Genomic DNA, 17,340 nt, shown 5'->3' on the forward strand with positions numbered 1-17,340 from the left:
TTCCCCAGCTATATGGTCAGGGCATGGGCCCGCAGTGCCCTTGTTCGGACTCTTTAATGTTTAAACAAGAATTGCAATGATAAAAATAAACATGATGAAAATGGTGACAATTGTCTCTTACACTCTTACTGGAGGTGAATATAAGACAAATCAAGCATGGGAAAGAATGGTCTTGGATGTATGGTCCTTAGCCTGGTTACCAAACCCCAGCCCGATCTCAAGTATCTATCGTGCAAGGATCTGGCCGGATGGGATAGGAACTCTTCTCAATTTTGCCCCTTATAGTGGGCAAAAAACTCCACCAATAGAACAGCAGCAGGGCCAGCAGGAGGTAATACACCCCTACCATGATTGGTTAAAGACCCCCAACTGTATTTTTTGAATCCATAACAGTGGCCACCAAGTACCTGATTCGCTACAGTGATAGCCTGCTGACCAACTGTGGTGTGTTGTAGCTGGCTACCTGTGGTGTGAGTGGTCATAAATCTTAGGTTCTCCTCCCTCTGATCAAGGGCCTTCGAGAACATTTCTACAGCCATCCTGCCAGACCCCAACACAAAAGATATTTTTGAGGTTGGGGTATGGTATCCAGGCTATATGGTCCTGTGGTTTAGCAGCTTCTTATTGCTAGGTTTCTCCTTTTTTTTGCCCTTTAGAAATTAGGTTTGGGGTCGCCAGAGGATGTCATCCATAAAATTGTCAATGTGACCTTATGAATAAAAAATATACCATTGACAAATTTTAATTTTTCCTACTTTTTTCTTCACAAGTTATAGAAGCGACCAGATGGTGACAACAAAGAGCTGCCGTGATGATGTCAGCAGAGGTTCGGTTGGAGGGTTTGTCAACACTCTTCATAGGTGTGAGGAGTGCAGCAAGCAGTTCAGTACACCGAGTAAACTGAAGATTCACATGCGGACCCACACAGGGGAGAAACCCTACAGGTGTGAGGAGTGCAGCAGGCAGTTCAGTCAGCTGGGTAATCTGAAGGCTCATGTGCGGACTCACACAGGTGAGAAACCCCACAGGTGTGAGGAGTGCAGCAAGCAGTTCAGTACGGCAAGTAAGCTGAAGAGTCACCTGCGGACTCACACAGGGGAGAAACCCTACAAGTGTGAGGAGTGCAGCAAGCAGTTCAGTCACCTGAGTGATCTGAAGAAACACATGCGGACTCACACAGGTGAGAAGCCCTACAAGTGTGAGGAGTGCAGCAAGCAGTTCAGGGAGCTGGGTTATCTGAAGAAACACATGCGAACTCACACAGGGGAGAAACCCTACAAGTGTGAGGAGTGCAACAGACAGTTTAGTCAACTTAGTGCTCTGAAGACTCACATGCGCACTCATACAGGTGAGAAGCCCTACAGTTGTGAGGAGTGCAGCAGGCAGTTCAGCACAACGAGTCGTCTCAAGATTCACTTGCGGACTCACACAGGTGAGAAGCCCTACAAGTGTGAGGACTGCAGCAGGCAGTTCAGTCAGTTGAGTCATTTGAAGCGACACATGCGGACTCACACAGGGGACAAGCCATACAGTTGTGAGGAGTGCTGCAAGCAGTTCGGCACAACGCGTAATCTGAAGATTCACTTCAGAACTCACACAGGCGAGAAACCTTACACGTGTGAGGAGTGCAGCAGGCAGTTCACTACACAGGGCCATCTAAAAAGTCACATGCGGACTCACACAGGCGAGAAACCTTACACGTGTGAGGAGTGCAGCAGGCAGTTCAGTCAGCTGGGTCATCTGAAGGAACATATGCGGACTCACACAGGGGAGAAACCCTACAAGTGTGAGGCGTGCAGCAGGCAGTTCACTCAGCTTACTAATCTAAAAAAACATATGCGGACTCACACAGGGGAGAAACGCTACAGGTGTGAGGAGTGCAGCAAGCAGTTCAGTCAGCTGGCTCATCTGAAGAGCCACATGCGGACTCACACAGGGGAAAAAACGTACAGTTGTGACAAGTGCAGCAAACAGTTCAGTCTGCTGGGTGGTCTGAAGAGGCACATGCGGACTCACACAGGGGAGAAACCTTACAGGTGTGAGGAGTGCAGCAGGCAGTTCAGTAGACTGGATGCTATGAAGAGTCACATGAAAAAACACGTGTGACAGATTCTTGGGAAAGATTGAGATACCCCAAATATTATTTTTTTTAGTTCAGTTCATGCTCCTTGCTTCTAGTACAATGTCACATTGTCTCAATTTCCTGTGGTAATGGATAACTAATATTGAAAATACTCCGTTGAGGCTCTGATTAGTTTGTTTAATTCAAAACTAATCCAAAAAAAGTGAATTCTGTGATTCTAGTTTAGTTTCTACTTGTTTTGTTGAATGTTGTTTTCTTTATTTGTCATTGAAGTATGATGAGGAGGCTTGTTGACTTTGTTGGGTTCCCTTTCTCCGCATACGAGGTTCTTTACGGTAGCCGCAGAGATATTAGGCACAGGGTTACGTTAATTTACGTTCCTCCTGTTCCATATATACGGATTTAACTGTAGCACTTTTTAGAGCCATCTCATCTGTTTCTTTTTGATAAGGCCACAGCAAGTAAATTTTATGGATGACATCCGCGCGCTCATTAATTTTCGCCAGATTTCAGGGGAAAAAAACAAGAATTTTTTCTTCCTTGGAGATGGTCAACATGACAAGAAAGTACCAAAATGGGACAGTATGTTGTGTTTTAGCCTAATGATTGTACTTGTAGAAGTCACACTAGCGAGGTAGCCGTGATTGTAGTTATAGAAGTGAAACCAGCTGAATAGCTGTAAAAGTGGCACCACTATGGAAGTCATGAGTGTAGTTGGCAACTTGGTAAGTAATACCAGTCTACCACAATAGTGTCACTTTAACAACACTAGTTCACTTCTTGAATACAGGAATGAATGGTTTGTTGTCAGTGCTACCATGTTTTGTCACTTAAACTCTTGTTATGTATGTGTATGGTGTCTATTTTGAAAATTTAGCCATCTTGTTTTTTTTACTCATCTTGTTTTTTTCGCCCTATCTCATTATTTTTGCAGTCTGCAGAGGATGTCATCCATAAAATTTACTTGCTGTGGCCTAATGTAGCTGTAGATAAAGTAGACACAGGGTTACATAATTTTATATCTATATAGGTGGGGATGCAGGATTCTAGCCAGGATTTTATATTAGCGTAGTGGGAATGGCATAGTACTATTATTAGTAGCGAAGTGACCAATCTCCTGTGGAAGGGAGTCATTTTGAAAATGTACAGTTGGCACTCAGTTAACATCACATGTAATTTGAAGGATTTTTTTATCAGTTTTGAGTGGCATATCATCATTTTGCGTTGTTCAGACATTGGTTAGACATTGTTGAACAAGCAAATGATTGCAAAGCACCACTGCACTAGTTGAAAATGAGCATAGGGGCCCTTATTTTAGCGTAGTGGTCCCAAATTTTAGCGTAGTGGGCCACTACGCTATAATGCACTAGAACCCTGGGATGTTTCCATGTATCCTGTATGCACTTGTATATGTATTCAGCTCTAACAATATCTTTTCAAAACACTTTATCTATTTTTAATATACCATCAACTTGTTGCGATATTTTAGATGTTACAGTGTTTGTTTAAGAGGTTTACTTACTAATCATAATTTCGAAAACTGTGACTGTGGAGATGATAGACACATGGTGATGTCCATTTAGGGCCCTTCTTTTACATTTGCCGACGTTGTTTATTCTGTTGCAGTCCAGGTTTGATTGTAGCCTATTAGAACTAATATTTCTGTTATTGTCGTAGTAGATGTAGTAGTCACATTGTTACTAACTGATATAAATTGTATGTTTATACATGTAGAAGTATTTGTAGTTCTCTTGTATGTTATTGTGTATTGTTGAGATTTGAGAAAATCTTGTTAGTTGTGGTGTCAATTTAGGGTTCTTCGTTATAACACTGTATATGATACGCTTATATGATAGCATCAACGGTTCTTCTTTCATATAACTTTTGTATAATCAAATGTATTTTTTACAGTCTACCTAGCAGTTGATTTCTATTGTGCTAGCTGTAGGGATGATAGGAACATGATAATGTTTATTTGGGTCTCTGTTATATTTCATTATGACATTTATTCTGTTACTGTTCGGTTACAATAAATGTGTTTTGTTATAACACTGAAGGAAATCATCTTTTTTCATTAGAGACGGGTATACCTTAAGATCATTTTGTTTACAATGTTTATTTTTTTCTTTACAACGTTTTGACTGATAACCTTGGTACACTATGTAAAATGACTAATAAGGGTCTCAGTATGCCAATTCGAAGTAACGCATTTCAGAGGCATCTATTTTAGCGGAACTTAACTTCGCATAGAGGAAAGTTATTTTTGCGGCGGTTTGAATTTGCCAGCACATGTGGCTAAAAATCGACGGGAGAAACCGAAAAAAGTGCATTCATCAGGAGTTTTTGGTTTGGAACCAAAGGTAGAGGCACAGTCCGAGACAAGGCAAGACGTGTGACACAAAGCTGCGCCATGTTGTCTATCCTGCTGGGTTTTATTGGGCATGTCATACATGTACATGTAGATCACTGGTGTAATGATGAAAGAATGAATGAATGGCTGGATGAATGAATCAAGGTAGCAAATGGGGAAATGAACCACACAGGAAAGAGTAACATATTTACTTTCCCTTCTTAACCCTCAAGCACCCGACCTTTTTTTGCGACTAAAATGACCGAGTGGGGTCCAAAACGGACCCCAAAATGTTTTGTTCATAAAACCACGGTACCATTTCTTATCGGCGATCTTGTATATACATTGCTTCGTCAATGTAAGAGGAAGGTTTTGAGATGTTAAGGTGTTGCTAATTCCATCTCATTATCATAATTTATGCAAAAGATCAGAAGGACCACGTTTTGCACTAAACCTATTCCGACCAGATAGGTGAATTTTGAAGCCCTCAGCAACATTTTATGTCGCATAACTCATGAACGGCTAGAGCTAAAGCTACGAAACTTTGTAATTTATCACAAATATTGTTCGCAAAAGTTTTTAGTCAATAAAGTAAGTTTATCATTTTTGGGGGTTGCCATGGCAATCATATTCTAACAGGCATATTTTTGCCAAAATTTGATAATTTCAATTTAAACAAGGTTTTCTTGGTGAACTACACCTGTTTTCTGACAACAATTAAATTCTATGAAATTCAATGTAATTTTCATGCCTTGAAATTTATAATTTATGCTAATTTCATGACGTCATCGGTAAAAATTCAAGATGGCCGCCCTGATTAGGTAAATGACGTCATAATGTCGTCACATTACATGTTGATGACACAGAATTTTTGGTGAAGATTGAGGTTTACATTCTTATTATCATCTGAAAGTTTGGTAGTCATACTATAAGTGGTTAAGGAGTTAGCTTCCAAAGTTTGTTTTTAAAACTGCACATTTTTGCTGGTGTCCGTTTCGACCCCAGAGGGACTGAACACAAACTTTCTTTATAATTTCCACATTATTGTACCAATTTTTTCGAAAACTTAGGAGAAGGTATAAGACATATTGACTGACAAAATTACGGAAGGATTTTTTCTTTAGATCAAAAATTTTCAAATGGCACTTCAAAATGTACGCCTGGGGTCCGAATGGACCCCACTCGGGTGTTGGAGGGTTCAAGGTTCAAAGGGACATTGCCTTTTCTTACAAGCTGGAATAATGTAAACATATATACATGAACACGACAAAGCCGGGCTCCGTCATTACTTGGGAGATTTATTAGGTTTAAACGCTTGTTACATAATCTGCAATCTTACATATAATCAACATTATTCTAAGTAACCTGAAGCGATGTCAAAATGAAGTGACCTGGACTGAACTAAAGAAGAACCCTGTATGGCTAGCTGATCATCATTCACAATTCTTCATGTCGCGTCTCTCTAAATAGCTTGGAGCTTATATACCCTCGCTACCAATACACAAGTCATTACCTTATATTCATATTACATCAGATAACATATATATTCAGATATCTATGGTGTCAGGTCCATTACAAGTAGAAGCCGGTATAATGTCTGCGAAAAGATGCAATGTCATCACGAAAATGCTCAAAATTTATCTCTAACAAACTTTAAGTTTAGTATATCATTTATAGCATGACCTCAGCCTACTACATTATTCTTGGATATCTAATCATTTCTAACATCGAATTTCATCACTTGGCCAATGACAAAGTCATTTTTTAGGTAATTCAAAAGCCTGATAGTAGCTTCGCATCACATTCTCTGCGACTTTTCTCTCCTTCATGGCCCGTGTAAGAAGGTCCAGTCGAGTCAAACGATCATCCAGTCTTTCCAATGCCAGCATGTCATCCTCTGTAAAACATCGTCATCGCGTCAGTGGGAGACTGATAAACACTTACGGAGTTACATCACAAGTAGGAATCATAGATAGTGGTACCGACTTTATTTCCTACAAATGTGTATGGACACACATGTTGCACAATATAGGTTATCAAAGTGTATTACAAATTCCTGCCCTAAGGTTGATTGCAAGTAACAATATATAAAAAGCCGAACAGAAAATGAACAATGATATAACATTTCAATACTCTAGTCTAAATGCTGACTTCTACTTCTAAGTGGAGGCTTGACTTACCCCGACTTGCAGAGTTTGCCAGACCAAGGAAGTTGGCAAGCCTCCTCCACAACTCTTCCAGAATCTCCCTATGTTCCGGAGGCGGCGTGAACCCTCTCATGACCACAAGTGCGTCATTAATGATGGCCACCAGGATGTTGATGATGATGATGAAGACGATGCACAGATAGGTGTACAGGAACAAGGGCCCGATGATTCTACTGGTGCTCAGAATTTCATCAAATTCAAAAATCCCCAGTGCACAGAGGAAAAGACTTTTTCCTGATGCGGTAATCGTGGAGTATTCCTGTAAAACGCAAACCACACATTAAGCGTCTTCCGACCGTCCTCCATAGATCAAAGCAAAGTTTGACATACTTTAAATGCTGATAAAACTGTTCCACTTTTATATTTGTGCTTCGTACGCCTAATGAATACATTCGTGGATAACATACAGGGTGTCATAGTTTACCTTTATCCGTATTCTGTATCCGTTCCTTGAAGGACAGTGACTTCAAATTGCAACATGTTCAAAGTAATGCAATTTGAAACCACCATCCGTTGACTTGACATCCCTGAATACCATAATTCTAAAACAACGGATATAGGTTACCCCGCGGATAAAGGTGAACTGACGTTGCCAGGCATCCTGCCATAATTCTGGTACTAACGTAAGGGATGAAGACATGTGCCCAGTGTCACCGATGATAAAAAATATCCTTTTCAAGAAATCGGAAACAATAAACGGCCCACACCTGTATTTTCAGTCCGAACACCAAGTGTCCCAGCTGCACGAATGACATAAACAGGAAGGTGAAGTAGACGGCAAAGCCCGCGACCTCTGGTAACATCCGCCGTAATGACGTCATCAAGACAGACATGAGCGGGTTGAAGCGAAGGAGGCGAAGAAACTTTGAGATGTTGATGAAGGCGACGGTGGCCACTGTCCAAACAAACACCTGGTTCCAGAAGGAAGCAAGATCGAAGCTGATGTACTTCGACGACTCTAAAGAAAGGGAGTAAGAAAAGAATAAAAATTGCATCATGAAATGTACAATTTTTGTAATCAACTTTTTAAAAGTTGAACATAGTCTTCTTTACACAGCCCTATTTTAGTCTTAAGCAAACGTTTTAACAACTTGGTTGCTTTCATCAGTGCATACTGAACACTTTCTATCGCTGCTAAATCAGTAGGTGTACTTGTCATGACAGATGTTCAAACATTTGCAGGAGAATACAAAGTGCTGTGTACAGAAGAAGTTTTAACTATTTCGAAAATTATTTATCATTAGTCTTTATTGGTGCAAGTAAACTTGTCATGACAGACAGTTTTTGAAACGTCGGCAGAATATGAATTATGTACTGATAAAGACGGGGTTTCTTAAAGCTGTCTCACGTCATATACCATGATGTTTAATGCCATATGATGCATCTCTACAGCAAAGCGAAGAAATCATACCATACAAACTGAAGTTATTACCATGATGATGAAGTAGCTTGTCCAGGGTATTCCTCGATGTAATGTAGTCTACAGCAAACACGGCAAAGGCGCTGAAAGAAACCAGGATGTTGACAATCTCGAGAAGGTTCCACGGTTGTTGGCAGTACCTTTTCCCTTGTTCCTTCATCAGTTTTACTTCTCTGTACAGCGTGTACGGGAAACACGCCACGTAAATGATGTGCAGAGCCAGGATTACATACCCAGCTGGGCCCACGAACCGATGTAAGCGATAGGTCCGGATAGAACGGGACGACACCGCCCCTCCCATGTTGAGGAACTCCACCGTGTACGACATCGTGCTGAAGAAGTTGATGTTGGCGTTATAAACCGTGAACTCCAAGACGACAGTGCGTGTATAGCGGTCAATCCAGTCGGCTTTCTCCAGGTCAGCGATGACAGCGAGGGCGGCATCTTTGTTTCTGCCTACTCCGGCAACATAACCTCCCGAGCCGTACGTGGCAATGTCTGCCATCGCGGGGAGCTCGCCACCAGAGTCGGGGATCTGGTAGATCCAGGAGGATTGCTCAAGCAAATCTTCGGACGAATTGGAGGAGGAGAGGAGTCTCCATCCGGGTAAAAAGTCTCGCGTTTCCCCGTCTGAGAAGGAGTTTCCGCTGTTGCATTCCTGGTTCAAGAACAGGCTGGTGTAGCGCTGGTGAAAGCCACAGGACCCTTGAAGTGGGTGGAAGAAGATAGCAAGTTTTACATCTATCTATTCATATACGTTGTATGCAAATATATATGGCTTGGGAACAAAATCACTTAAAAAAGATAAAAGGGCTTTGTACCTATTTAGCGTAATTATTTCTTTTTCAATATTTAACTTTGGTTTCTGAAATATCACTTTATAGAGCAGTCATTAGCCCACGCTGACGTGATGGATGTACCTTTACACCGACAGAATGGAACACTGATGCATCCAGCATAGTTTGATCATGTTCTACTAAAGACGAGTACTTACTAGATTTGACTCGTATCTGCTTGAAGCGTGCAGCTCCGATCCTGTAAGAAACGGCGTCACTGATGAAACGCTTCCGTCTCCACCCGAGTTTATCACCGTTGTAATGTTGTTCCTGGAATAGACCCGGAACAAGGACATCGCGCGCCCACGACCAATAGTCATCCGCCGTTTGGATCTGTGAACAAATAGCTATTGTGAGAGTTTTATCTTGAAAAAAGTATCCACGCAAACATACAGTAGAGTTATGTGTGTGTGTGCATGTGTGTGTCTCTGTGTGTGTGTGTGTGTGTGTGTGTGTGTGTGTGTCTGTGTGTGTGCGTGTGTGTGTGTGTGCGTGGTTTTATGTGTCTTATAAAAAGAATGAGGGAATCACATAATCTGACCTGATCAAAGTCCGTTTGAAAGATGTCTCCCAGCGTGTTGTAGGCGTGGTGCGAGTAAACGTTTGTACCTCCATTAGCCACCACGAGCAGAATCATCACGATCAGGAAGAAGCCGACAACCTCTTGTATCACATTGTCTGTTTGTTTTCTTGTCTCTTCCTTCTTCATTCGCTCTTTCTGTGAATCTGCATCCGACTTGTGATGCTTCGAGAGTGCCATATGTAGCTGCTGTTTAGCCACTAGTGAAAAGAAAGATACACATAGAGTTTCCTAAAGTCATCCCCACTTCAAAAGCGATATTGACATAATCGACACAGATATGAACAGCCCAGAATTGCACGTATTTCTGATGCCATGCTTTTCAGAATCTCATTGCAACAAATGCCAGAACACATATGACCGAAGTAATTTTTAAGTGCACATATTTCAATGTCGTTTACACAACGTTGACGTCGGTCCATCAAAAGCTCGAAAATTATTGACAGATAGCGTAAAATCATGAGTCTAATAGAGTAAAAAGTGATTCTACTAGATTCTGTTTTGAACATAATGATCTTCAACGGCAATTAACAGCCTCTGAGCTGGCAGGACTTGGCACCCAAGGATTCTGATACTACAAAGTGCTACAAACCTCTCATGGTCGCACGGTGAGATATCCAGGCAAACAGACCGCCTTCTGACGGACTGGAATCCTCTACGCCAATGTGTTGTCTGACGAAGTCGTCCCTCGTCGATACCACCGCGGCTTTCTTACAGATAAACGACACCAGGGCAGAGACAGCCAGTATCTGCAGGAGGAGCAAAGACAATGGTGGCGTAAAAGTAAAGAGGAGAAGTCTGCCATTAACATATCTACTGACAACAGAAGAAAGCTTGAGATGTAAAATTTTTGACCGAAAAACGCTTGGTGTAGTTGTTGGGTACCCCAATACTCCTTAAAAGGTTTCCTCTGGTTGCAGGGCATTACATGCACCATAACAGCTAGCTTTTCATAAAAAGACAGCTCTTACCTTGACTGGCTCAACTACAAACACATCTTGTACGAAGGACATCAAAAATGTCTTCAGCCACGCGTTTGCCTTCTCAGGTCCCCACTCCAGGCTGTAGAGAATGGTGAAGAACGCCGATATGCAGCAGACGAGGACCAGGAATGACCAGGCCACGTACACAAATCCATGGGGAAGGAATTGGGAGGATGACCGTGGTTTCAACAGCAAAGATCTGACGTTTTCTTTCTCTGCAGCATGCACGGAATTCTTGGCCGGTTGTGGTTTTTCTTTGCACCGGTTGAAGAGCTGGGTGAGGAGCACGTTCACGGGGAGGACACACAACGACGTCATTGCGCTGACGTACAACTCGTGAAGGGTGAACGAAACTATCCCAAGATTCACCACTGTCGTCTGCTCCACATTGTCTTCCGTTTTGTACCACATGGCGTTGGCAATCATGGTGGTGTAGATGATACACAGTCCACACGAGAGACGTTGGACCTTACTGAAATGGCTTCCACTGGAGCAGAATAAGGTGGAGAGCCAGATGTGCTCATTTCTAAAATCGCCGGCTGTCTTTGTAGTGAAAAGATGGAAGGACGATAGATCTTGCTCTGTTGAAGCAGAAAGAATCCGGTTGATACGACCGTCGCCATGGTCCATTGAGAGCCACTGGTTACAGAGGAAGCTGTTTCTGTTATAATAAACAAAACACAACAAAAAGGTTTGAATTCAACGTACGTTAATACTGTCCACGAAGACCACTCAGGAAACCGAAAGAATCTGGTCTGTGTGACAGGTGGGCAGTACCGACAGTATTCTTTTAGTTAACACTTAAAGGGGGAAATTATCTAAGATCCTTCAGTAAAGGTGATCAACTGTACAAGTTTGCATCCAGATCAAACCGGGGCACTTCTAGTAGCTCTACATGGACTGGGTTCATGCTGAACAGGCAATTATGCATTATTTTCATGCTCATTTTGCTCATTGTAAGTGCAACTAATGATTTTGTGAGCCTAAATGAACACTTTGTGCGGAAACATGGATCATAGTTCAATTGTACTCACGTATCGCCTGATTGCAGATCTCTCACGATAACTTTATCTAGCTTCCAGGCCCTGTCGTCGCCGCCCTGGTTGTCATGCCAGATCTGAAGTCGATGAAGATCACCCAGACTTTCTTCTACAGCCATCAAGAAGATATCCATGCCACCAGCCTGGAAGGTCTAAGATGGATTATGGTTAACATTTATAGGATGTAATGTTAAAGACTTGATTTCAAACAAGCTTGTGGACCATAGGCAATGGTCTGGTGGCATTGCATACTATAACGTAGTTCAGGGACATCTTTAGATGGACCGTAGAACACTATAACGAAAAAATAGAACCCACAGTAGGCGTTGGAAATAGAACAGGAGGCGGGGCTTACGGTGTTTGATCTGAAACGTTCATTGCTTAACTATCGAATGACACACAGAATGCCAGGGTGCATGCAGATCTAAATATCTATGTCGAGATATCCTTATTTCTAATTGATCCTTCCCCATATGTCTGTGTCAGAGTGAGATATTGTTACTTCAGTATCTCATTCGTTGCGTGGTCAATAACAAGAAAAAACTGTCGTTTCATGCATCATGTGTAAATCAGAAAATAAGTCACAGCAAAATGGTATAGTTACATTCATACAATATAAAACTTATAGATGGTATGTTCAACCCTTACCTCCGGGCCTTGCTTGAACACCCTAACACAAGTACTCCCTTTGTCTCCAAACAATGAGAACGCCACGTTAGACTTGGTTCCAGACCCTCTGCCATGACTGGTGTATACTGTGATTTTGTAATAGTATGTGTCCGTGGAGCGGTTGTCTGGTAGGCTATGGACAATCAACTGCCAAAGAAAGTACATGTACAACTATTTAACATTATTGCAACAAATTACAACGGTGAATGCATCGACATCGGGCTTGGAGGCTCAGATCAAACCACTTCGATGATTGACTAACACAAAATGTATATGCATGTGTGTATTACATGCTATATCATTTCGTTACGACATTGTATAGTTGGGTGAAATTGGAATATCTCATTCTGTTCTCATTCAGAGGATGTTTTTCCTCATAATCTTACCTTCTTCATCCCGGCTTTGTCCACTCTCCTTAGAAAGATGACCCCGATAAAGTACAGAGCTAATGTCGTCAGCACGGTAGCGAGAACCCCTGCGTTGTTCCCTATGTCCGCGAACTTGTCAAACACGGTGGTCTGGTCAATCGTGTTTGGCGCGGTGGCAAAGCCAGCCCCGAATGCTGTCATGTGATTACAGGCGCAGACAGTCTCGGTGACTGTGGAGGTCGGGTGTACCTGTCGAGACGACATAGATGTTATGGAAACGTTGAGCATTACTCCAACCTGAATTTTACAACCAGTTCTAACGAACTCTTCAGGCCTTGCTAACTGAGGTCCCGTTAGCTTCACATAGGTGTAAGGAAATAAAAGGTCTTCCTGCTGACGCACAAGTACATGTAATCTGCGTTCCTTTATACCAGAACACTTTATGTCACGAATTGCTTGTTACAGCCTCTACTTGCGGAATTCTATTTACCCAGCAGCTGTTACAAAGTATAGGTAAGCGCGGCAAAACTACCAAACTACTTTCACGTTTGGCTGCTAGATTACGAAAAGCATTCGAACACAGAAGGGACCAAACTGACCAAAATAACCATGACCAATAGATCTTACTCTACATCCGTTGGACAGCCAGCTCTCTGTGTCCTCCGCCCAATAACGACAGCTCAGACGCAGCACCTTCAGGCTGTAGAACTGGGTCCCATTCAGGCTTAAACCGGGCTGATCAGCAGGGTCTACAAGAAGTACGCCGTCATCGACTGCATCTTGGTAGACATCGTCCACACCTAGGTAGAAGTTAAAATTTGTCATAAAAATATTTACATATACAGTCAAACCTACACTAGTTACTACCTATTATATAACTGTCACCATTCTCCCTCGTTTATAGATCAATGTGTTCCACTCAGCTGATCTTACCTATCTGCCAGCTCAGCTGATTTTGAATTACGTTGTACAAAATAGGGGTTATTCTTACCAGCAACTTGTACTCCAACAGCATACTTTCCGGTATGATTCCTTCCCGACAAGAAAAACATGACAGACCGAGACTCAGGAGCGCCATGATGGGAGGCAGTCGGTTTCCAGTCCTGCCAGGTCAAACATACTTCACAGTTTTTACTATGGGCCAAGCCTCCTCCTCTCCCGAACACGGATATTCTGGAACTCCTGTTCAGCGCAATGACTTGGACGACGAAAGCATCATCTACGTCTGAGACGTTGAATACATGGTGCACCACGCTCCCATTGCCGGTGGAATCTACTTCATGAACAAGTCCGCTGGAAGAGTCCGCTCCATTGGTGCCGATGGTGATCAGGATATCCTCTTCTGTGTCTCTTATTTCCCCGGGGGACATGGTCGATGGTATCAGAGAGATGTCGTGGACACCAGAGTTGATGATGTTTGAGTTGTTTCCCCACGTGAAGGGGTTGTCATGGTAACTAATGAGCTAGAGAGAAAGCAGGAGATGTTGGACACAGGAACCTAATCGTTCACTCAGAATAAACGATGCAAAAGAAGAGACTTTTCAACATTGACTCGAGTATGAAGGAAATATATAAACTTCAAGCCTTCCATCAATGTGTACCAAATGTCACTTGATTGCCTTCACAGTATAAATGTCACTTCAGTGTAATTCTGATTTCCCTTTGGAAAGGATTTCAAATGAAAATTAAGATTCTGACGCACATAATATCGATACAACTATTTGTTACCCTAACTTACCCATCATATCATATGACACTACATTGCCCACACAAACGGCAGTCTACAAGCGTGGAATGTGCTCAGTGCTGTAACAAGATGTCAGTGTTTAATGTAAAAAGAAGGTGCAACATACCTTAGCGTCAATATACCTCGGCACAAAGCCTTTAAACAGTTTTTCAGCAGAGGGAAAGGCCGTGTTCACGCCTGTGCCGTTCAGTCGATAATCCGCCAGATCCATTCCACGGATTTTCTGTACTTGTAGGCTGAGGTTGTCGGTGTCGATGCGTCTTGCTGGGCCAGCTGGTCTCAACTCTCGTCTCAGAAGATCTGCCATACCGTTTAGTACCTTACGGCCTCGTGCAGCAACTGCTCGTTTCTGCATATGATATCAGAATTTTTGGAATTGAAGTAAAAACGTAGATCATCAAGAACAGTAATCTTGATCGTGACAGTACAGCTTCAAACATTCCAAAAAAACTCAAGTGGAAATGAAAATGGTATACTGTATTCCCAAATTGGAAGGTGCAACATCATAAGCAAGAGTTCGGAGACCTCATATCTCCATTAAATGGTCTGATTATGTAAATGATTATGTAAATGATTTTCACATTTACATTATCTATGCTTGGTTATGATCACAAGGAACACAATTAGATATCTTATTCTTATTGGTTAGGAACAAAATTAGATATCTTATTCTTGTCACAATGTTGATTGTGCAATCATTTACCATTTAGAAGAATTATAGCACTTTACATCAATTATGCAAATTAGGGGCGTATTTGCATAATTGATATCTGTTAATGTTCCATCAGCCACAAACTACATATATGACAGGTATTTGAGTCCTACAATGGCATAAACTACAAATATAGATTTCCCTCATTAATTATGCCAATTAAGTGCCAGTTTGCATAATTTGCACTTGATTATGTACCTCTCTGTCTAAGCTACCTATATACCAAATATCATCTAAATTTGTCGTTCCCTTGTCCAGTTATCCTCCTAAGAAGATTATGAGAAAAACGCCCCTGCAGTTCCAGAGCATCCTGCCATGGGACCCAAGCATACACGACATATTCCTTACGTCATCAGCTATCTGCCACCAAAAAATTAAGACATCCAGGTCAAAAGATACAAGAGACGGCATTTCTGCTGCAGTACCAAGGTCACATACCAGAGGTCCCAAAATTGACCTTGACCTTTGTCTTTTCATCACCTAACAAAATACCGAATATCATGGCAATCCATCGAGAGGTTCTTGCGTTATTCTGACCACAAATATCCGGAAACAAAAACACACAGACACACCCAAAACTGTATCTCCATTTTTCATGGAGATAATAAACAAATAAAGGTACAGCATCACAGCAAACAAATATGAAATAGATTAATATACCATTTGGTCGCGTTCTTCTTTCATTCGCCGACTCCGATCTTCTCTCTCCTCAGGTGACAACAAAAAGTCATCATTCGTGATCGAATCGTCGTCTGCCTGACTAAGTGCTTCATGGAAGACGTGTCCAACGGATCGTAACATGTCTGAATCACAATGAAATCAGGTTAGGGCACATGGGTACAAGCTGTGTGTAAAAGGGGCAACAGTGGATGCTAAGGGCTTCAGGCTATTGTTTTGCCGTAAAAGTGGACTTGCAAGTTCTCTATCATCAAAACAATAACGTGCATCCTCCAATACAAGACCGAAAACGTGCCCCAATTGTGATCAATTAATGTTGTGTTGCATCTTGCAAAAAGTTCATCTTGGACCTCGATATCATCTTACCTGTACTGATGCGTGTTACGTCTTCTGTCGTCACTACCCTTCTCGTAAGGTCATCGTTCAGGTTGTCCAGAACAGTGATGTAGGTAAGCTTTATATGCAAATAGTAGGGTTAAAGATGTGCTGCTTGAGTTTGTCATGTATGCATTGTCTGCAATTCCAATAAATTTACATCTAAATCTAAAGAAAATTATTTAATAGCCGACGAAGAATTTGCCTTGGCGTACAAATACATAACCTTTCCTGAATGTACTAATTTAAAAATATTTCTTGAATATTCAACTAGCATTACGTGACGAACGTAAAAGCCAACGCTAAACACTTGTAGGATTCTAGCTACTCATTGACAGACAAAAACACACCTTTACTTCCAGTGATTTGTCTTTACACGCGTTGATGGCAGCTTCACATAACTGGGCAAGGACGCCAGCAGCGTTTGTGGTCCCCAAACGCTCTGATGCAATTGTTAGTATATCAAAGGCCTCTTTACAGCTCTGATGCACATAATCGAATAAAGGATGCAAATCAATGGGAGACATATATTAATGAGATCCATATGTGAATAAGCAAAGAACATGCACAGTCTACTCGTACTAACCTTTATAATTGACCTGCTTGAATTGAAGTTGGAAAGTGGGCGAACTATAACTTGCTTTTTGTCATAACTATCCAAGCTACTCAAACTCAATAAAATGCAATGTTAACCGAATATCACGGAAAAAAAATCTGGTATTTTACTCACGTTATCGCTCAAAGTTTTGTCAGCACTCTCAGCAATGGCAGGATGTTCACCCAGATCCTATTGTGACAAACGTACATATTACACATGGATTAACATGGTATGTGTCATAGTTGTTTGTTTTTGAGAATAAGGCAGAATTTTTTGGAAGACATGTTTTAACTCGTGACGATGGATATTCGACAAAAATGATACAACCGCGTGTCGGCTGCTTGTTCAGACGATTCTTTTGTTGAAGACACATTCTTTACATTCATATAGATCTATTGATCATCAATACTGATACAACTATTTGTGGCCGTTGTGATGCTTACCGACTGCGTTTCTCTTGCTAGTGCTTCTACAAGTGCCGCTGGATCCGTTGCCGCGATGTTATTGACATCCACGATATCAATGGCGGGGATGGCGAGACCTTCGACCATCAACGGTGGAAAAGTCTGGAAACGACATAACAGGAAAACTCAAAATGGAGCTCTTAATGCAAACGTAGGAATATTGATCGATACCTACATGTACGTGTATGAACAGGATAGATTATGGTAGAAACGTAACTGTTAGAGTTTCA

At 41.8% G+C, this 17,340-nt stretch overlaps 2 protein-coding genes across 3 annotated transcripts in view; one reads left to right on the forward strand and one right to left on the reverse strand.

Annotated features, from left to right (window-relative positions):
• Positions 1–2,276, forward strand: part of LOC118404345 (zinc finger protein 678-like) — a 3,369-nt gene extending 1,093 nt beyond the window's left edge. The window contains exon 2 of one of the 2 annotated variants that reach the window (XM_035803425.1): positions 777–2,276. In XM_035803425.1, the coding sequence (XP_035659318.1) occupies positions 787–2,106 (1,320 nt within the window). In that variant the 5' untranslated portion in view covers positions 777–786 and the 3' untranslated portion in view covers positions 2,107–2,276. Of the gene's footprint in view, positions 1–770 lie in introns of both variants that reach the window. The other variant, XM_035803417.1, reaches the window with a different exon arrangement.
• A 3,867-nt stretch (positions 2,277–6,143) lies between these two features.
• The window catches only part of LOC118409179, a 43,965-nt gene continuing 32,768 nt past the window's right edge, over positions 6,144–17,340 (reverse strand). Inside the window, exons 29-47 of the mRNA XM_035810047.1 lie at positions 17,090–17,212; positions 16,779–16,835; positions 16,399–16,530; positions 16,040–16,127; positions 15,656–15,798; positions 14,390–14,632; positions 13,528–13,999; positions 13,164–13,336; positions 12,555–12,785; positions 12,148–12,315; positions 11,494–11,651; positions 10,448–11,120; positions 10,069–10,225; positions 9,438–9,676; positions 9,055–9,229; positions 8,073–8,765; positions 7,348–7,598; positions 6,614–6,899; positions 6,144–6,330 (exon numbers count right to left, since the gene is read on the reverse strand). Of these exons, the coding sequence (XP_035665940.1) occupies positions 6,191–6,330; positions 6,614–6,899; positions 7,348–7,598; positions 8,073–8,765; positions 9,055–9,229; positions 9,438–9,676; positions 10,069–10,225; positions 10,448–11,120; positions 11,494–11,651; positions 12,148–12,315; positions 12,555–12,785; positions 13,164–13,336; positions 13,528–13,999; positions 14,390–14,632; positions 15,656–15,798; positions 16,040–16,127; positions 16,399–16,530; positions 16,779–16,835; positions 17,090–17,212 (4,602 nt within the window). The 3' untranslated portion in view covers positions 6,144–6,190. The remainder of the gene's footprint in view (positions 6,331–6,613; positions 6,900–7,347; positions 7,599–8,072; positions 8,766–9,054; positions 9,230–9,437; positions 9,677–10,068; positions 10,226–10,447; positions 11,121–11,493; positions 11,652–12,147; positions 12,316–12,554; positions 12,786–13,163; positions 13,337–13,527; positions 14,000–14,389; positions 14,633–15,655; positions 15,799–16,039; positions 16,128–16,398; positions 16,531–16,778; positions 16,836–17,089; positions 17,213–17,340) is intronic.

This window comes from Branchiostoma floridae, chromosome 2 (genome assembly GCF_000003815.2).
Source record: "Branchiostoma floridae strain S238N-H82 chromosome 2, Bfl_VNyyK, whole genome shotgun sequence".
In the NCBI taxonomy this organism is placed as follows: domain Eukaryota; kingdom Metazoa; phylum Chordata; class Leptocardii; order Amphioxiformes; family Branchiostomatidae; genus Branchiostoma; species Branchiostoma floridae.